Raw genomic sequence first — 20,993 nt, 5'->3', positions numbered from 1 at the left:
CAAACGTGTTTCTCTAAATATAAGTCAGGTAATCAAAATGTTGTCCTTAGACCCTTTCTTTTTTGTACTCTACATGCTGTCTGTGGGTGTCTGCAAAATTCCTTTGGAGTCTATGGAAGTTTTACATATGCAGTGACTTTTTGATAACATTTTCAAAAGATAGAAAATATTTTTCTCTGCTGATTTGTTCTTTTCCGTAGAGCAGAAGACATACTGTTGTGTTTAGCGTCAGCTATTACATCTCTGGTTTCCAGTGGCATGAGAAAAGATATTTTCAGCCACCAATTTAGATCCTTTCACGTGTTTTGACTACTTCATTTGGCCCAGTACTTAGCTGTGTTTACTATCATACAATAATAACATCCAGTGTTTTTCGCTACCACCAGGCTTGTCTTATTTTAAAATTATTTTTCCTTGAACCCTTCTTAGTATCACTTCTATTGTATTAATTACTGGTCCTTATTTTTTTCTGAGACAGAGTAATTCTGTTTTATTACTTAGCTTTAGTAAAGTTTTATATCTATGGATTTAAACAGATTATAAATGTCATCTCTGTTTCTTGTACTTGCCTTTTATCCGTTCCTTTTTATTCCTTGATAATTTCTTTTCAGATTACATGTGTTACTTTACGAATTTTGTTACGGTTTTAGATCTTTTTATTTCTTTGGATTTCCCAAGGCAGCAGCCCTTAAGCTCCTTTTATTTTACATCTACATTCCTAGATGGTGAGCTTATAGCTTCCTTTCCCTCTCCCCTCTTTTTCCATTTCCTGTATATTTTTTCTTGTGTTTCAGATGTTAACTGCTTTCAGCTATAAGAATTTAAAAATAATGAAGTCAATTTTATAATGCTTACTGTTTTTTCACTTGAACAAGGTTTACGTTAAAGTTAACTTGGTAATACAGCTAATCCTGCTTTCCTCTCTTAGATGATTAATCTACTGAAGTCATTGGACCTACTTGCAGAAGTAAGAAATGTAGAAATCTGCTTTGTTTAATTGTTCACAGGCATAATTACTTTGGAACCATTATGACCAGATTTTTTTCTCCTCTTTTTACATATAATTTTTTTTCTCGTGTTCATTAACATCCAGCCCAGATTGTATCACTCGTTGCTATTGTTTCACGTTTTTGTGTGCAAAGCTGTATTACATTATATCTAAGGTTATCCTCTTCATTCAGTTACATGCTTGTATTTTCTTTCAGTCCAATCAGTGAGAGTCGAAGAGTGCTGCAAGAATCATGCGAATTTTTCTTGAGGCACAATTCCAAAGTTAAACATAAAAAGAAGCACTACAAATCAACTTCACACAAATTGAAAGTAATTTCGAAGTCAATGGGGACTAGTACAGGCGGCACAACAAATCATGGAACTTCTGCAGTAGCAATCACTAATCATGATTACTTAAGCCAAGAAACTGTTGCAGAAATTAAAACCTCTCCAGAGACATCTGAGAAAGAGATAGAGGCAGACGGAACATCAGCCCGAAGAGTCGAGGAAGGTGAAAACAGTGGAGATCAGATGTTATCTAGTTCTAAACTGACTGTGGATCAGGTGGAAAAAAGAAACAAAGCAGATAGCACGTGTCATATGAGTAGCTTGGCTGAGAGCATGAAGAGAGTAGGTGAAGGAAGGTAAGGCTCCTTAACTTGATCTTTTGCTAGTTTATGCGTATTACCACTATTTTTCTAAGTTTTCTGTTTCTCCTCTCTTGAGGAATCGGTATACTGTCAGTATACTGTTAACCCTCAGTAGCTGTCAAGAGTACTGTAATTCTTAGAAAATATTTCATATGGACATGTACCTTTAGCATATGGGCTATTTTATATTTTTTGTAGGATTCTTCTTTTCCTTTTAAGCGCTGAATGCTGGGGCTTCAGCTTGTAGGATATTCTTGTATCATTGAACAGTGACCCTCTAGAAACCTGTGGCTGCAATGCAATCATTTTGAGGGTGGCAAGTCTGAAAAAGAACAATGGTGACCCTAAACTTGGAAAAGTATACAGAACTGTATTGTGTTCTCTTGAAAAGAATATAGCTTAAGATATATTGTAATTTCATTGCTAAAAAGGTATTTTCTTCCAGTGTAATGCACTGTACTTAAAATTGATTCCCTGTGTTTTATTTTTAATTACTTGCAGAATAACTCCTAAAAATGATTTTCTTGAATCTCCTCCATTACAAAGCAGCTGTTCGCAAATACCTGATGTGTCTCAGTCAGCTTCCATATCACTACTTGTCTACTCAGCTTCAGACACCAAAAGAGAGTTGGATTCAGGAAACAGTTCAAACCCTTGAAAGACTGCAATTTTATATGAACGCTTGCAACGTATAAAACTGATATGGGTTCTGTGTTACACTGGAAATAACAGATATTCTGTGCCTTATTAAAAAACACGCATATCTTGCTTTGCACTTAAAAAATGTAACTTTTGTTGTGGGGACAGCTAGCAATAATGTACTGTATTTAATCCGATCCAGGAATAATGGAAATTGAAGCTCTGTAGGACACAGCTGGATTGACTAGCAGTAATCTAAGAAAAAGATGAGAGAAACAAGTATTATGCCCAGTATAAAGAACACTTTGTAATGAATTGCATTAAAGTAATGTTTAGAAAGCACTGTTACTTTTCAAGGCATAAAAGTTCCATCTGCATTTTTGATGCTTTTCGAAACTTGTTCATTTTTTTCTCTTAGTTTACTGTGTCTTAAACAGCAGTATCACTTGAATAAGCGATACACAAAATTATAAATACTTTCTAAATTATGTGTCATGATGTATCAATTATAGCACTGGTTTATGGTAGCTTGTACACCGAATATGAAAGGGAATCTGGGATTACAGTGATTTATTTTGTACATAAAAATGAATTTTGTAAATAACTGACTGCATAAGGTCAGTGTTTAGAACTACTGTTTTATATGTATTGTACAAACTTGGTAAAGTTAACATGTTTCTGTTAGGTTGTTACTAAAGTCAGCAGTCCTGTGGTGATCAGATAATGTTACTTAGTTCTGAGTAAAGCAGATTGTACCTTAGTTATATATGCAATGTGTGCCATACACTGCGCATTTGGGGCAAGACTGGTCAGACATCTGTGCATCCTGTTACAGGGATAATATGTTAGAGGCAGCACTACTTGAGAAAAATGCTTCTTGGAGCCCCTCCTGGTGTGGTGTTCCAGTGCATTGTGCCAAAGAAGAACGTGCTTCAGATCCCTGGCGGCTTGGGGGCCAGAATCTAAAGTATATATTGAGGCTTTTTTTTTTTTTTTTTTTTTTTTTAACTGAGCTGCGGTGAAAGTGTATGTTTCACTTCGTTTCTATGCAAGTAATTTAATTTTTTTTTAATTCTGTAGAGAAACAGCTTGCAGAAAACAGAGTTATTAATATACAGGGTTGTTTAACAATATATTTACTTAAAAGAAGACTTTAATACTTTTTCTACAAAGCTTAATTTTCTATATGCTACAGCAATATATTTTCTTTAAATTAAAAAGGTCTTAATACATATAGCTTTTCTTATGATAATGTGGGTCTCAAGAGCAAGTACTACTGATGTGGATAAGAATTTCTTTGTTTGGCTCTTCAGAAATCCTGGCTCCAATGAAGTCGATGTGATTTATTACTTGGGATAATTTGGAGCCAGGGTTTCGCTGTTTTCTAAACCTAAATGTTAATGCATTTTTAAGACTGCGCACTGCCCTGCATTTGATTACTAATGAGAATATTTCTCAATATTTTGATATGCAGAGAAATTATTGTGTTCCATTTAGGCAGCATTTGTGGTGATGCTTTGAACAGTCAAGCAAAATTGCATAATACAGAGGTTGTGTAAATGCTGAATCAACAGGAACTACAGTTCTGATAAACCGAAGTTACTTGTTTTATCCATCATGTGTTAAAAATAGAATGTATTTACCTTTATATTGTGGCATCTGCATTTTAGCATTTGTAAACTACTGCCTTCAATAGGATGCAATTTCCTTTATATTTTCCCCATTACAAATGCACAAAATTCTTGCTGCTGAGAAGGCCAGTGAGAAAGACGTGACAAATCTCCTGTGAAAAATGCACACTAACTACCCTTCTTTCTTGTAGTCATGTTTGTAAATGGGTGACTTTATACACATGTTCAGTAGTTTTGTTATTACTGTCTTTGTTGGTAATAAAATACACGGTTGTATAGTAAGAGCTTCTGAGTTGATATTTCTTATTAACTAGGTGCAGCATGTTAGTTGCTTTATCACTGTAGTATTTTTGCACCTAAGACACTTTAATGTATTTTTTTATAGAGCTGTGTGAAGGTAATAAGTATTGCAATGTTTTTATCCCACCTGTGTAAGTGAGAAACCGAGACAGAACAATACTGAGAATTGTTCACGTGAACATGGAGAGTTATGAAGGAGTGAAAAACTTGAACTAGTTCTTTCATCCTAACATTTAGAGCATTCTTTCTTTCATGACCTCTAAAGACCTCCTTTATATTACATAGAATATGTGTTTCCACTCTATGCTCTTGCTGCAACCCTTTAAAAGTATTGATACTCATTTTTTATTTATTTAATATTATTCCCTTTCTTAGGTAGTTCAGAAAAAGTCATGCTTTCGTGGTAACTGGTCTAAAGGAGATAAATACAAAGTAATTTTGAAGTTACAGCATTGCTGTGGGCTTAAAAATAGGTACGTGTTCAAAGAACTGTGAAATACCAAGCGGTAATCATAACATTCATTGGAAGTGAAATGCATCAGTGGTAGATTGAGACTGTAGCACATGTGTGTTCCAGTCCTGCCGTACCAGAAATAACGTACAGACTGAATTCCCAAGGTGACCTTTATAGCTAAAAAGATTGTGATCTCTGGATGCTTTAACCCTGAACTACCCAAGCAGTAACTGGAAAGTTACACAACTATTTGGACATCCACAAAATTGATGGGGGGAAAGAAACTGAAAGAAGAGACACGGAGATGAGTTGAAGTATGGAAGACTGCCTTACAGTGATGGACTATAGAGAAGCTCGTAACAGTTTCTCTTAACAAAAAGTGTTTGGGTTCTTTGCTTTCGTCTTTTACCTGGCCAGAATTCAAAATGAAGATAGACAATCCGTATTAAAATGGCTTTTCTTAAAGAATAACTTATTACTGGAACATCTCCATCAACTGAAGTAATTTAGTTGAGACTGGCTATCTTCTGGAAGACTCACTATAAATCCAACAATTCAGAAGATTGATCCAGCTATTTTAGTTGTTTGCTGCTTTTGTTTGCAGAAAGCTAAAATAAAGGATAGTGACAATTTCTCCAAGCCCTAAAATGTGTGCCAAATGGTCTTTTACTTCTCTTCTTTCCCTTAATGGATCTGTCATAAATCACTTCAGAGTAGGCGTTAAACTAAGTTTTCATGTTGCATAGGAAACCCTTCGAAGGACAAGATAAATTAAACATGCTAAATCATACTTGACTGGTGATATTAACAGCACCTGAAATTACCAATAGAGTACTTACAGGGTATGTGTTGTGTCTACTGTATTTTACTGTCTTATTTTGCTAAATTCTTTTAGTGAAAACTGGGGTAAAGGTCACCTAGAGTATAAAATGATCTATGCACGTATTTGGGAAAAAGAATAGTTTTTATGACAAATTTTCAACTGATTTACAGAGAACCGTATGTCCTTTTTCTTTGCAGGATACAGAATATACTAGGTTTAAAGATGGTCAAATCCTGTTGAATTTCAGAAGCAAAATTAAAATACGAAGAGTTTAACTTCTTTAATAAAAGTAAGTTCAGCATTCTGCAAAGCACTGAAAAATGCAGTAGCTGAATAGCATGAGGAATCGTATTTCCCTTTGAAGATTGACCACCCAGTCTCAACGTGCGGTTTCAGAAGGCTGCACATCAAAGGAGAAGCGCTATGTCCCTCCCTTCACGCTGGCCACTTGTGGAATCGGGCTTTGAAGGTGTCTGAGCGCTCTCTGTTTGGCTGCGGTCACTGGTACAGATCTCTGCCAGTGTTAACCACTGGTATTTGCAGCAATTCAGATGCTGGCACCAAGGGTATTTTAGAGGTTCATGGGAATAAATGTTATTTTCTGTGCATTACCTTTTTCTTTGTGATTATTCTTTCACTCTTATTTTTGTCCCTTACCATACTTAATTATTTCTTTTAATGGGCTAGAGTTTAACTGTAATTAAAAATGAAGAAGTTGGGCAACCTATACCACACCTTCATGAGCTTTCTGCTTTGTATCTCTAGAAGTGGAGCTCAGAGTATCTTTCTCGTGTACATCTGTGAAATCAGTTTCATAGATTTTACTTCCTGTTAAGAAGCACTTGAGATGCAAAGTATAATTAGAAGCTTAAAAACATGCCAGGACATCTATATCTGAGCTCTTTATTAATGTTTATTCCCTGTATTTCAACTTTGTTTATAGAAACTAAATATAAAATAAAAATTTGCTTTATTTCAGGTCTTCCTAGTTAAAATAATGACAAACATGAGATGTCTTCAGACATACAAAGATCTGTCTTCATTAAATGGCTCACTGCTGGTTTCTTAGCACAGACAGGAGCTGGAGAGAATAGTTTCTGGGAGAAGAGTGGTGTGGAAGAAAGCAGTTGTGGAAGCTGGATGAGCACTCGGGACTGGGCAGAGGTGAACCTGAGGGACACTGATCTCCAGGCTGGAGAGCGTAGTCTTGGGGATGGCAGTGTAGTCAGGAGACTACATCGGGTCTTTTAAGTGATATTTTAGGTCTTGCTCTTGACATACAAGTTGAAGAGAAACAGCAAGAAGAATTTTACTCCTATTAAGTAGGTTTGTAAGTTACAGAGGTGATGATGGGATCACTAGATGTGGCCACTAAAAGGATCTTAACAGGAAAAAGTACATTCTGTGTTGGTCATGTATGAATGACGATCAAAGTATCTAGATTTTTATGAAGATAAGGTGCATCCCAGTTTATCTTCCCGATGTTCTGCCTGACCGCATGAAACTGGATCACAAGAAATTAAATGGGCACAAAAATAAGGCACTGCCAGATAAGGTCCTGGAGGAAATGGCTTGTAAGTTAGCTAATTAGTTGATGTCTTAAGCTAGCTGGGAAGCTGCATGCTCTACAGGCCCAACTCTAGCAGCGTCATACCTACTATCCGAGAGTGTATGCGAGTCTTGAATGACCCAGCCAAAGACAGAGGGTTTGAGGATGCTGAAGCAGCTGTGCAGGTTTCTTGGCACTGGGTTTGAGTCACCGATGTTGCCCACGGGACACAGTCCTTTCTGGGACTTGCTGTCCTTCCAGATTCGCAGGGCTGCAATCCAGACTTCCGACTAAAGAACGAGTGGATGCGCTACAGGGCTTAACAGTCCAGACAGGTATCATTCCGTGAAACATGAAGAGCTGGCGCTGACAGAGATGTGACATGCCACTGGGCGGATGAGACGCAAATATTTTGGGCTGGCTGAAGTTGGGACTCACTGTGGAAATTAACCGGAGCTATTTTTCTTAAAATCTGTTAGTAGTAGGCAAGATCATCCTGAGAATGGATACTGTGAGAGAAGCTGATGGTCAGGATGATGTTCCCTATGGAGAGAAACGGAAAGTCACCAAGCCAGTAGGAAAACCCAAGAAAGCACGCCCAATAAAAAAGAAGAGAGGACTTTGCCTTTTAAACTCATATAGCCTCAACAGCATTAGATATTTTTAGGGCCCACGTACTGAAAGTTTTTCTACTTGGCAATGGGAAATTGTGAATTCATGAATGAGATTTGTAAACCAACCAAGAGGTGCTGTAACTACAGCAAATCACAAGGACAGAAGGAAACCACGCTGGAAATGAAGTCATGCCTCACAAAAGCATAGTTAGATGAAGCACCTGCTGTAAAAAAATGTAACTCAAAGAAGGACTTGAAAAGACAGTTTTCTTTACAGGAACCTGGTAGGTCCTCTGCTGTTCTGGCCAAACACAGTTTCATCTCCATGTGAGCCAGGGAGTCAGTGTCGTGCTTGATCCTTTCCAGCGCCATCGCACGAGTCAGTTGTTGATGCAAGTCAAATAAGATTTCTCTTTCAGCATATAAAATAACTTTAATGCAAGAGTTTGTCTGTTGAGGTATCGTTGGGGCTAACTATGGGATGACCCCACTGAACTGCTCGTGGTGAACCTCCCTCACTGTGCCCGAGCCAGGAGCCCCTGTAAATCCATCGGCCTTTTGGTGACAGTGGCTTATCAGCAAACAGACAAGGCAGATGCTGCCCAGAAGATCCACAGCCCTGCTTGCAGCAAGCCATGGTGCCTCTTCACTGAGGTCAGGCCACCTGAGGGGGACAGCATGGATGTGAGAAGCACCAGGTCTCAGGAGTGCCACGGGCTCCAGGCTCCACCACCATGCCAACCAGGCAGAGCCACAGCAACCATGCATGTGCAGATACATCACTGCTGCTGTGGCTCTGCCCCCCTCGCTCTGCCTCTCCTCTCAGACAGGAAATTTTGTGCAACTGTTGAGTGTCCTGGGCCAATTCATTTTTATCTGTGACCAAATCCTCTTGCTTCCACAGGCTTCTGTGTATTTTGTGCGTGCTATCTATGGTGGCTATCGACCTCTGGTTTCTGTGAGCCGCCCTGAAGCGCTACGCAGCCCTTCCGTAGCCTGCAGCCCGCTCCTCATTGCTGCCCTGCTTATCCTGAGGAACTCCTTTTCAAAGGGCTTGCTGGATACAAATAAAAATATTAATTTCAAAGTCCAAGCCCATTCCTTTAATTTTTGGGTTATCACTAATCTGAGGTATTATCTTCCAAAACTGGGAGGGCAGACCTGTGGCAGTGCATGTGATGGATGGTGTAGAAAACCCGAGATTGTTCCCTTCATTGAAGAAGCTTTCCCATCTGAATGGAGCATTGTATTTCACCTCCTAGTAACTATTTACTAGTGCAGGATTCAAGGGAAGTCAGCTTTTCAGTTCTGCAAAAGGCCTTTCTATTCATAGAGAACTAATGAGGCAGCCAAGTCACTTTTCTGCCATTGACTAATTCACAGCCATTCTAATGAGCAATTGTTTCTCCCAAGCCTCCGCTCTCCCCTTGCACATGATGATTCACCGGAGGCCTGGTGAATTTCACTTAAAGCTGGACTGAATTAATTTTCCCATTCCACCATGTGCATGAGTCCTTGAACCATCCGATCTAACTGGACCCGCTTTGGCCAGATGTGCTCCAGATGCCCCTTCCAACCCAAAGGTTTCCGTGACTGCAGCCAGGATTGCACTGGCCACCCCAGGAGACAGTCTTGCAGAGGTACAGACCAGACGCCTCCGGAGTCAGAAGGCTGCAGCCAGCAGTCAAGGAAAACAGGTCTCAGCGGGGGATTTTCATCATAAAGCTTACACTAAGGAAACGTCCGGGTATCCCGAGTTATCCTTTATTGGTGAAGCAGGCAATTCTCCCAAATGGTTTTATTAAAGTTTATCTAACTCTGCCTGACAATTGGCGAGTGGCGTTTAGTTTCAGATACTCGATGCTTCCATTATTATTGTAAAAGCCACAGCTATAGGGAAATGTGACTATAAATGAACTGATGGCTCGGACAGAAAAAAAAAAAATATATGCCTGGAAACCCCAGCAGGCTGTGAAAGGAGCTGTTCCCACAAGAGGTGTCCAAGGTATGTCCCGGTCTTGACTTGTTGGTAGCAATGTTAAGAGATTTATCTCCATAGAAAACTTGGTTAATCTGACTAGTAAAAAAGTGTTAATCCTTTCTCTAGTGTTTTCTACTGTGCAAAACCACAATGTTACCTACAGTAACATTAAGAACCGCCACAGGCTTATTCAGAAGTAAAGAATTAACACTTAGCTGCCGGATTTTTCTTGCACACTCAAAAAATGCCACCCTCCTGTATACGGCCACAGGAATCTTCTCCCGCAGACAAGCCTCTGACAGGTTAGCTTATGCTTTCCTAACAGCTGTGCCCCTCTTGCCTTTCTTCAATGTGATGGACTCAGTTGTTATGCTCTGACCTCTGCCAGTCCTTTCGGGCTGTCATTCAGATTCTACATGTATTTTTTTTCATGGCTTGTGTAGTGAACTGTCAGCATGACTGGGCTGTCGCCTGGAGGTGCAGAGCCTCAGCAAGTAGAATATTGATACGACTTACGCTTTTAAGCTTTCCTCAAAGGCAGAGACATCACTAGGTATTATAATCCACTAAAAAGTCTGCCCCAAAGTGGTTTTTAAGATTCAAATGTTCATATATGTACCTGCAAAGCACTGCTGTGACTATAATGCCATCCTTATCATTTTATGTAGAAGCTACTGGAAGCTTTTCTTAAGCAGGAATATCTGTGCTAGTAAAGTAACAAAACAGAGGGAGAGAAGTTTTGGATTATTTTAAAATATTAAGCATGCCATATAAATATTTAAATTAAAAGATATTAGAAGAGATCAAGGCCACGATCCCATCGATTTTTATGCAGTTCCAAAGTTTATTTTGTGGAAGAAAATGAAATCTGTTTCTTAAACCTGTGATAAATTTCCTTGCGAGCTCTTACTTTGGTTTTCTCCTGCAGCAGTACAGACGGCTCTTTTGTCCCCTCCGTCAGACAGGCAGGCTGCAAAGAGCCATTTGAGAAATTCAGCAGTCTCCTCTGATCTCAGCCTTTTACACTGACTTGCAGCCTACCCTAAAATATCAGTAATTAAAGTGAGCAAGAGCTAAACGATGAACTCCACCATTAAAAGCACCAAGGGTAGATCAGCAAAGATCCCGAGCGTTGCGATGCTGAGCACGGCAGTGCTAACCCTGAGCGCTCTGCTGCTTACCCTGGGGCGTGCACGCATCCCCCAGCACACGGCAGGTAGGACTGCCAACCACAGTCAAAATCCCCAGGCGTCACCAGAACAGAGAGACGTACAAAGCGATAAGAGTTAACAGCAGTTGAAAAGTCCAGGTCTTGGCACTCACGTTACTGGGCCTCTTTTGGCTCAGGATGCTCAGCCCTGAACCTTCTGCAATATTTAGACAAAGTCTGGTTTTCCTGGTTGTGAAAAGCTGCAAGTAATGTAGTTCCCATCTGAGAAGAATCTGTTTCTGAGCAGTTAAAGCATCTCCTCCCTGTATAAGGAGACTCTTCTACCAGACCTGGGTCTGTTCTGCCAGGTTTGGAATATGGACCGGGTCTTTCATTCCCAGGCTCTGCATTAACCATGAGCCATGGGTTCCCTTGATAAAATGCTCCTAATCTTTCCTATCGCAGTTGTTTCACTTTGTGAAGACCAAGGAGTGAATAGCAATTACTTACTGATTGAATTCATACCAGTGCTCTAATAAACGGTATTCATAAACTGGAAGAGTTTTCACCAGAAAGGTGGAGAGACCCAGCGACCCAGTGGGCAGCCCCTTGAATTTAGACATTTTATAGCTGAGGCGAATGGAAAGACATGGGTGTATGAGCACTTTCTCTTCTCCAGGCTTGTGTGGCTGGTTTTTTTTTGGGATGCTGAGAGGCAATGTGAGGGGAGAAAGCAGCTCAAATTGCTGTGGGGAGAACATGCTTCTGGCACCAGACTCATGGTGTGAGCATCTGCTACGTGTGGTGCAGGTGGCAGCGCCACAGTGACCTTGCATGAGCCTGCCTAGGTTGTGCAGCAGCAGACTGGACATGTGGAAGATTGTAGTGTCATTTAAAGGATGGATGTGTGTACCTCAACATCTGTGCTGATATGTTTGCCACCCGTAAAAGATAAATTCTATATCATATGGTAGTATGGGTAAGATGAAGGAATCCACTAGCTGATGTAGTACAGATCCTGAAGATGCTCAGGCAGGCTTATTACAGCAGCTCCTTTTGTCTGGGAAATATTTAGGGCAAAGTAGGTCAGTAGTTCTGATTCAGTTCGAGTGTCTCACCAGCATTCAGCAATGGGTGCTGTCCTCAGAAGCATTTAAATACATCAAAAGCCCACAGAGCATAAGCCTAGCAGGTGGCAAGGCTTGCTCGGACCAAAGCAGGCTAAGGACGATGTTGATATTTCTGTTTTCCAGGCTGCAGGTCAAATGAGCATTGGGAACGGCACAATACACTTACTAGAGCTCAAAGCAGATGTCCCACCATTATTTGCTAAGACCTTCTCTTACAGCGTTCCTTAGCTTGCTTCGGCTGGCAAAGGCAGCCGTTTGGGATTTAAAAGCTTCTCACTCAGACCCGAACTCTAATGGTGAGCAAACCCAGGCAGAAAAATGCATACGGAAGTCTGTGCAAATTGTTAGCTAAAATACCGAGTATCAGGAAGGTGTACAGTGCTGCTGTGCTGTGTGCTGCAGCTGTGGCGCCTTGCCTGAAGAAGTTAATTCTATAATACAGGAGTCTGGCAATGTGGGAAGGGACGAGCCTTAGCAACAGCCCGTGCTGATGCTGTTGGTATTTTTATTACCCCAGCCACTTGGTAATGATGCCTCTCTGAACATGCATGTTACACAGAATTCAGACATTACCATCTCTCAGTATTGCCCCCAACCTGGACCCGAGGCAGGAGGGGTTTCGCTGACAGCAGCACACAATTACACAGTGAAGCATCTGCGTGTGCATATTCGTGGATGCTCACTGAGGCTGTCACAGAAGCAATTGTTATAATTAAAGATTTACATCATTCCATAAATTTTCCCAACTGGTTTAGGGAACCATTATTGTTTACTAGCTGTTTTACAAAGTCGGCTGGATGTATCACTACACTCCTTCACAAGGTGGGGGCCCACGCCTCCGCAGTGTGGCTGACACCAGTCCCGGTTCCCAGGACAGTGTGTGACGGGGTTGATGACAACAGTGTGGCTCGTGGTGCAAACCTGTCCTCGCTGCTGTTGTTCAGCTAGTACGGATGTGGAAAGGGGAGAAAGACAGAAGTGGCTTAGAGTGCAGAGGTAACTGTAGTCAGAACAACCTGAAGTTGTTCTGTTATAACATGTTATGTTATAAATATGTTTAACATAAACATATGTTGGTGTAAACAAAAATCTGGTTCTGTGGGGTCTATCGTGAATGACTCAACGTCTTGTAATGTGCATTCCTCCAGGAGAATTGTATGCTTTTGTTAAATAATTCAGAAAAAAAAAATATGTATTGAAGCTTATCTCCCCCTTCTGGAAACTCTACCTCTACAAATCCTGCGAAGATTGCAGCATACAGAAGTTCTCTTTTGAATGTTTGTTACTTGCATTTTTAACGCTTAAGGCCACACAGCGTGCTTATTTTATAGCGCTTGCAGTTCTAGTATGCCGAAAAGTGAAATACGATTTTAAATGAAAGCAAAATGAGATGGTTTACACTGGGATGCCGAGGTGTTTCTAAATGGACAACGTTCAGTCAGGCAGTACCGAGGTCTTCCGTAAAAGTCCACATTTCGCTGCTGTTCAGGCAGCTTTTGTGCCCTTGGTGTGGGCTTCTGTTAAAATGCCATCAGGGGTTTGCCCCCAGCTGCTCTTTGCCACGCGCGGTCCATCAGGCTCCTGCTGCGGCGCCACGGGAGCTGCCGGCAGGACCGCGCTTCCCTCGGGAAGGTGTGACCGCCGGGAGGCCGAGCCCCGGAGGCTGGGGAGGGGGATGCTCGGTGCTCCGGGGGGGTGACCCCTGCCGCGCCCCCCGCAGCCCGGCCGTCGGCAGCGCCCGGGGAAGGCTCCGCGGGGCCCGGCCGGAGGGGGCGGGAGCCCCCCGGCCCCCGTGCCAATGGCTGCGGGGGGATGGCTCTGCCTGGACGTTCCCGCTCGGTTACAGGATGGAAATTCCCGGCCTCCCCGGGGAGGGAGCTCGGGCTCCGCGCTCTGAAAGGCTCATTTATCCCCGCGCTGCCGCCCAGAGTGGCGGACACGGGCCCCTGCGCCGCCGCCTCCCCCGGCCCCGGGCGCGGCCCCCGCGCCCCCCGCCCGCACCATGCCCCGCGCCCCGGCCGCAGCCCCGCCGCTGCTGCCGCTGCTGCTGCTGGCGCTGCTGGCGCTGCTGGCGGCCCCGCCGGCCGGCGGCTCCGAGAGCCCCAAGGGGAAGCAGAAGGCGCTTCGCCAGCGGGAGGTGCTGGACGTGGTGAGCGGGGCCGGGCGCCCGGGGCCGGGCGGGTGGGCGCTGGGCGCGGCGGGGGCGCCGGGCGGGGCGGCCGGGGGAGCCGCGCGGTGCTGGTTTGTCGCAAAAATCGGGGAAAAGCGCAAAATGCGCGGGTTTCCGAGCCCCGCCGCTGCCGCCGCGGGCCGGGCGGGCTCTGCCTCTGGAGCTGGGTCATTACCCCTCGCTGTGCTGAACCTGGGAACGCTGAGAAGGGGCTGGGCGGGCTTTGGCGGAAGCCGCTGGTTTGCGGCGGCTGGGTGCGGGGCTGCGTGGTCTCCGCAGGGCTGGGGGGCTGCGGGGCCGGGGGCTGAGGCCGGCGGGGCCGGGGGCTGCGCTGTGAGCTGCCGGCCGCCCTCTGCGCGTCGCGGGGGTAACGCTGGGATCGGTCTGGGGAGCCTGGCGACATCAGCGGCAGATGCTGTTCAGCTCCTGCAAGGCGAGGGGATAGACAATGGGCTACAAAAAGAGAAATACCAGGGCTGCTCTTCAGCAGCCATGAGGTGCTGCGGAGGCTGTATCCGCACGCTGACCGAACCCGCTTTTCCTTGGAGGGGCGTTAATGCCTTGTTCCCTTTGGCAGCTGGGGCTGCATACCGACCGCTGTTTGCAATTCCATTGCAACTAGAAACCTTAGTGCCTCGGGACCATCCCATCTCAGGGATGGAAGAAAGGAGGGAGATTTTCCAGCCCTTGGAATGTAGACAGCAGATGTGAAGCTATTTCTGTGAGCTTCTGGGCTGCCGTTCACCTCCTATAGGAGATCGGTAGCATGGCCGATTCTTCTGTGGTCTCCACAGAGATCCCCCAAAGGGATGTGCTGGAAGCCCCATCGGTAGCAAAGCTCCTTCCCTTTCACACCACCTCATTACGCTTTCACTTCTGCAGTGGGAATTTAATTGCATCGAGAATAAGGAGTCTGCACACATGGAGGAGCTTATGCTTTCTGCTGGAGCAGTATTTTGGGGGGCCCCATTTCTCTTGCCTTGCTCCATGCTTTCGGGTGCAGCAGAGTGCAGGTAAATCAGTGGCGGCTGAGTCAGGCACAGCCCAGTTGTACAGACTGCTTCAGCTACGGCCCTTCCCGTGCAGATGAAGGCATGCCCGAGGGGGATCCTGCCTTCAGCAGAAATTTTAAAAGATGTTTTATGCATTCCCAGCTTCAGAAAGGATGAAATTTGCTTCATTTGGCAAGCAGAGATGAATTTAGTTGGAGCAGAGCCCAAAGCCCAGGTAATTCACTCACGTCAGTCAAAATTTTTGGCTGTGGAATGGCGGAGCAGCTCTCCCTGGAAGGGAGCTGTGTGGCTCTGAGTGCAGCGGTGGCTCCTCTCCAGGGGTCTGCCCCTAGCCCTCGCCGATTTCTATGTCCATCCCATGTTCTGTTTTTGTGGTGTGTAACCATGAGCAAAAGCCAGAGCCAGTCACTGTTCCAGATAGAGCCCAAGGGGAGAGTAGTGGCAAGAGCAGATAACTGGTGCTGTGTGAAATACAGATCTCTTTGTGTCATTCTCGTGGTCCCTGGGCTGGTGTGTGCTTTGCCAGGCAGCCTGCTCTCCAGCTAACTTTTTCAAAATGTGGCCTTCCTGATTTTAATATTCCACTCTTTCCAACGCCATTACCAACAGTGTTTTCTTTGGTGAAGGTAGTGGGGGAATGCCAGCATGATTAGTCCAGCTCTCATCTTCTTGCTAGACCTCTTTGTACAGTCACTGACTTTATTTATGGAGTGGCTCCAGCCGAGCCTGTGATGCCCATGCTGGTTTTTGCACCAAAGCATGGGAAAAGGAGCAACCCCAGAAGAAGAAAGTTTGCCAGTGTGACAAAGGAGCGAGAGCAGGGGCTGTAGTTTGCAGCTTGCAGTGCAGATAGTGGCATGGCTTGCAGGAGGGGGAATAGCTGGAGGATCGTTTCTTTTTGAAACAGGTGGGGATTAAGTGGTTTGAAATGGATGAAGGGAAATAGGTGTGAGAAAGGGGAAGAGCAGAATGTAGTTATCTGTGAGGGTCTGGGGTGAAGACTGGAGGAAGCAGTTAGTCACCAGCTGGGAAAGAGCATTTCAAGTAAGAGCCCTGCCACCACCAGCCCCTGCGGGGTCCTGCTCAACGTTCCTGTGCCAGCTGCACACGCGGGTGCCCCCCAGCATCCAGCACCCAGGCTGCTGGGCCAAGGAGCTCTGGGCTGCACAGAGCTACTCCCCGGGGAGGGCAACCCCAAATCTCGTAAGGTATGAAGGCAACGTGTGTTAACATGTAGTTTGGGAGAGCAACATTTGACCTTTCCCACCATGGCAATGTTAGGGAGGACGTTAGCGTGCCATCCTCCCATGTGTGCCTTCCCACTGCTATGAACAGGGATTCAGAGTTCAGGATTATCCCAGGGTGCAGCTTCCCATCTCCACATCAACATGGACATGCTGTGTGTGCCCCCCGAGTCTGACTTGTGTGGTCTGACTATAGCAAGGCGATTCTGTCCCAGAGGAGTGGTGGCAGAAGAAAACTGGTGTTAACCTCTGCTCTGTGAAATGCAAAAGTTTCTCTACTTCAAGAAAAAAAAAAAAAAAAGGAAAAAATAATGGCAGCTTATTGACTAGAACAGTTATACAAGTAATGATGGGTTAGGAGAAAGGAACTGTTAACATACAACTTTTTGTTTCTGTATAGGAATGTTTTGAATCTTCCGAGGTTTCTCAAAAGGTTTTAATCCTTGGGCTAGGCCAGTTTTTAATTCTAGGACTTATGCATCTTTTCAGAAAATCATTTAATTTACAGCAAATTCTGCTGGCACTGCTTATCGTTGACATTTTATTTTTCCTTTTTTTTCCCTCTGTGGAACCATTTTCTTGGTGACCTGGAAATAGCCCATTAGTCTGTATCACGGCAAGTTTTTTTGTTTTGTTGTTGTTTGTTTGTAACTTGGTTAGCCTCAGAATTAAGGGACGGAAGCAGTAAGATCTGTTCTGCATTTCAGTACAATGGCATGTGCTTGCAAGGCCCCAGTGGCGTACCTGGACGGGATGGAAACCCGGGAGCCAACGGGATCCCTGGGACACCTGGGATCCCGGGACGGGACGGGCTGAAAGGGGAGAAGGGCGAGTGCATGCGCGAGAGCATCGAGGAGTCCTGGACGCCCAACTTCAAGCAGTGTTCGTGGAGTGCGCTTAATTACGGCATCGATCTTGGGAAGATTGCAGTAAGTTAGCTTCGTCAGGGATGCTGCGCTTCACCAACCACAGCAGGCTCTAGATCTGCCGCCTCTGTGGCTGGGTAGCACTCATCAAAGATGGCCTGTTGCATTCTTTTTCTACAAATAAGGGTGAACTTCTCAAAGGTTTAGCTACTTTGGATCCAATCTCAGCTGTTTTGCAGCGATGTGCCCTTTTTATTTCTGTAGTCGTGTTTCAAAAGAATGATGCAGCTGGTGTAAGGGTATATTTAGAAGCCCAGATCTATTACTGTAAGGCTGAAAGTTACACCACCAAAAGTACCTCCACCTTGCCCAAAACAGGGCAAGGGATTTACCATGTCAATCCTAAGGAACAGGAGGGATGTACATCTTTAATCTGTTAATGGTATCTGTCTTTGTAACTCCTGCTTCAAAATGGTTCACTGAAGTTCAGTTGCAGGATGCTACCACAAAAAGCATCGGCATTGTTCAGGAGCAGCATTACCAAGCGTTGTCCAGACTAACCCAGACAGGCTGTCCTCCACTGCAGCTCTGGGTATAAAAATTTCCAACACAACAGTGCAAGCCTAGAAGAGGGGAAGAAATCATACCAGCTACGAAGCAATGCCCAGGCTGGTTGGAGTAATTTAACTGCTATTGCTGTGGCTAGAGTGAGAGTCAACTTTTCTGAGCAGACACCTCTCACTGCATTGCACTGGCCAAACTATCCCTAGCTCCCTCCCCATGATATCCAGCATTTTGAAGACAGAGTAACAACGTCTTAAAAATCTGAAAATGTTTTTTTCAGTTGTGCAGCTTTTGTCAGGGTTTAAATCTCACAAATCTTGTGATAATTGTTAAATCCAAGATTTCTGGTAACAGAGACAGAAATTGTACTGTCCTCTCAGACAAGGACTTGAGCGCAGCTTTCAGACATCTCATACCCCTTTACATAAACCCCAGAAGATAACTAGGTTACCAATTTAACAGCAGGCATTATCTAAATAAAGTTAAGAATTTCCATAATACCCCTTTGCCATTACTATCTATGAGGTGGTGTTTCTGATTTGCAACTTTGCACTGTATGGTATTTGCCAGGCTCTACTTTTATTTTTTTTTCTCCCCTGCCTCCCCCCCCCCCCCCCCCCCCCAGCAGAAAGGACTAAAGAGAAAAGCCAAAACATTCTAAGATAAATATAAATATATTACTAAAAATAAATATATTTCCTAAATGTAAATATATAGAAAATAAATAGGCTCAAAACCAGAGGTTGCTACCAAAGTACTTTTGTCTCCTCTTAGGAATGTACATTTACAAAGATGCGCTCGAACAGTGCTCTCCGCGTTCTCTTCAGTGGATCGCTTCGGCTAAAATGCAAAAATGCCTGTTGTCAGCGCTGGTACTTTACTTTTAATGGAGCAGAATGTGCTGGGCCGCTTCCTATTGAAGCCATAATATATTTAGATCAAGGGAGCCCGGAGCTGAATTCCACTATTAATATACACCGAACTTCTTCAGGTATGTATGGCGGGACCACCTGAACAGAGATGGAGCAGAAGCCGGTAGCAAATCTAGTTACCAAATGCAGGCAGTACAGTCTGCCTTAGAAAGTAAAAAAAAACTGAAAGAAGAGGCAGAAAAGTGGCTGGCTAACACTTGTTACTCTTACTTTGTTGCCTCACAGCAGACTATCAATAGTAACAGTATTAGAATTATTTATTAAGCACTTTATTACTGTGGTATTTGTTGTGGTACTTACATCCTGTAATTTAGAAATGGAAGAGGTTTCTATCCAGAGAGTTCTACTGATCTCTGCTACAACATGAATACAGACACATTCTGTGCTGTGTTAGCATATGGAGAAACGGCCTTACTGCCAAGCAGACAGTGTCATCCTGGCTTAAAATACTGATAGTTGTACATTATCTGCATAAAATGAGACTTATTTGCCCTGGAATTTCTCCTGTAATTTCAGGTGATGCACAAAAGTACCCCCAAAGTGAAGTCTCTAGGAACTATTATTCAGCTGCTAAGCAAAAGGCAAATTAGCGAAGTCATTCAGCATAAAAGGAGGTGACACCAGAAGGGGACTAACATCAACTCTGCTCAGTTTTCCTCTCTGTACTATTTCATGACTGCATGAAATCTAATGTCTAGAGCTATGATAGTTTTTTTTTTCACCAAGAGATAGGACCCACCTGTCCTCATTAACCCACCTCCAACTAGTGGTGCTAGTGGAGAAAAACAAAGGGGCAGCAAAAGTGGAACTTTATACAGAAGCAGTAAATTAGGCGTGGAAAAGATTACAGGGTGACTATCACCTTTGCAGGGCTTACCTGTGTCCCTGTCCCCCCCTCCCCATCACTGCCTTAGGGGGCTGGATGGGATTGAAGCCATATCCCAGGTACCAGTTTGTAAGTGTGGACACTTCAAGAAGCAGGTGTACCTCCCATTTAGCCATCCTGTGGATTGTGATCCCCTTCAGGTACTGCAACAGAGGTCAAGAAGCAGCACGGATAAAGGCGGTGTGTGACTCTCTAACCTGCTGCTGCATCTCTAATAGTTTTGTTTTGTTTTTTTCTAAAAATGCTATTCGGGTTTAACTAAACAGCATGAGCTTGTAATGAACTGTTCTTAAGTACTTGTGTCCACCTCCAGTTGTGAAATACAGCTGATTCTGTCTGATGAAGTAACCCGATTTTTGTGTTTAACCAGTGGAAGGTCTGTGTGAAGGGATCAATGCCGGCTTGGTAGATATTGCCATCTGGGTCGGGACTTGCTCAGATTATCCACGGGGAGATGCTTCTACTGGATGGAATTCAGTCTCCCGAATCATCATTGAAGAACTGCCAAAATAACTTTTCTTCCCTTTTTATAACCTCTTTTAAAAAAAAATTTGTACAATTTTCTTCAGAATTTATTTCTATAGAGTTGGATGCAAGTATTTGACTGAAAGGCACCCAACTCTTGCATCTGTAGTCTTTGCCTGGCCTTTTTTTGCACATCGCAGAGGCTTTTTATAATAATCATTTTAGAATATAAATATCAAACCCAAGTTCATTAACTTTTTAAATTCCTTGTTTGATGTATGAAACTATACCACCACCATTTTAAGAATTAGCTGTAACTTTTTTGTATCAAATAAATAAGACCTTTTACAAAAAACCAAATAATCCAGGCTCTTTTATTGATCATCAAACTATTCAAGATATTTTATATGGTGTTACGATACACAGCTATTTTTTTTTTGGAAGACTTCACAGAAAGTTCTAAGAAAGAAAACCCAGGACTTGGCTTTAGCCTTCAGAAAACTACTCCCGTAATGTGACTACAGAATAGGATGCTCTGCTGCTACAGTCTTATGTCTCTCAACAAACTCCTGATGACTTAACTGCAACCTAAACGATGCGGTGAGTGTTAAATATCTCACTCTGAATAACTAAGTAAAAATAAGACTATCTAAACGTGATAGACTGGATTTCAGTATGAATATCTATTATCGGTCTCCACTCTTAGCATGCAGATACTAAATAATTTTGCAGTTACAAAACTTCATTTTATGGCTCCAATAAAATAATTGTCCTGGATTTAGCCTTTCATATATAAATATATATGTATATATACATATATACAATTGCTTTGGTGTTAATTAAAAGCTAGATATATTAAATAGTTTGGAAGATACAGAAATAAGGTTGAAAAACTTAGGCTTTCAAAAAAATATACTTGTAAAGTGAGAGAATAATGTCACA

The 20,993-nt window shown here is 43.4% G+C and overlaps 2 protein-coding genes across 4 annotated transcripts in view; both read left to right on the top strand.

The window, feature by feature from the left end:
- Nucleotides 1-6,355, top strand: part of FZD6 (frizzled class receptor 6) — a 34,998-nt gene extending 28,643 nt beyond the window's left edge. For 2 of the 3 annotated variants that reach the window (XM_055799851.1, XM_055799850.1), the window contains exons 6-7: nucleotides 1,206-1,634; nucleotides 2,142-4,192. In XM_055799851.1, the coding sequence (XP_055655826.1) occupies nucleotides 1,206-1,634; nucleotides 2,142-2,298 (586 nt within the window). In that variant the 3' untranslated portion in view covers nucleotides 2,299-4,192. Of the gene's footprint in view, nucleotides 1-1,205; nucleotides 1,635-2,141; nucleotides 4,193-5,684 lie in introns of those variants that run through there. The other variant, XM_055799852.1, reaches the window with a different exon arrangement.
- Nucleotides 6,356-13,641: 7,286 nt separating this feature from the next.
- CTHRC1 (collagen triple helix repeat containing 1) lies at nucleotides 13,642-20,406 on the top strand. The gene is made up of 4 exons (XM_055798700.1): nucleotides 13,642-14,060; nucleotides 17,046-17,267; nucleotides 18,543-18,759; nucleotides 19,957-20,406. Exons 1-4 carry the CDS (start codon nucleotides 13,914-13,916, stop codon nucleotides 20,097-20,099), a joined length of 729 nt encoding a protein of 242 aa, XP_055654675.1. The 5' UTR covers nucleotides 13,642-13,913; the 3' UTR covers nucleotides 20,100-20,406.
- The last annotated feature ends 587 nt before the right edge of the window (nucleotides 20,407-20,993 follow it).

The sequence above is a fragment of the Falco peregrinus genome, chromosome 3 (assembly GCF_023634155.1).
Source record: "Falco peregrinus isolate bFalPer1 chromosome 3, bFalPer1.pri, whole genome shotgun sequence".
Lineage (NCBI taxonomy): Eukaryota > Metazoa > Chordata > Aves > Falconiformes > Falconidae > Falco > Falco peregrinus.
Note: the sequence above shows the minus strand (reverse complement) of the source record. Positions and strands in the feature narration are given on the sequence as shown.

What these genes read in the sequence shown, in the direction of transcription:
- CTHRC1 (XM_055798700.1), top strand. Translation starts at nt 13,914, where the DNA reads ATGCCCCGCGCCCCGGCCGCAGCCCCGCCGCTGCTGCCGCTGCTGCTG. An exon ending in AGCGGGAGGTGCTGGACGTG is followed by an intron (nt 14,061 to 17,045) that starts GTGAGCGGGGCC and finishes TCTGCATTTCAG; the next exon opens with TACAATGGCATGTGCTTGCA. An exon ending in TCGATCTTGGGAAGATTGCA is followed by an intron (nt 17,268 to 18,542) that starts GTAAGTTAGCTT and finishes GTCTCCTCTTAG; the next exon opens with GAATGTACATTTACAAAGAT.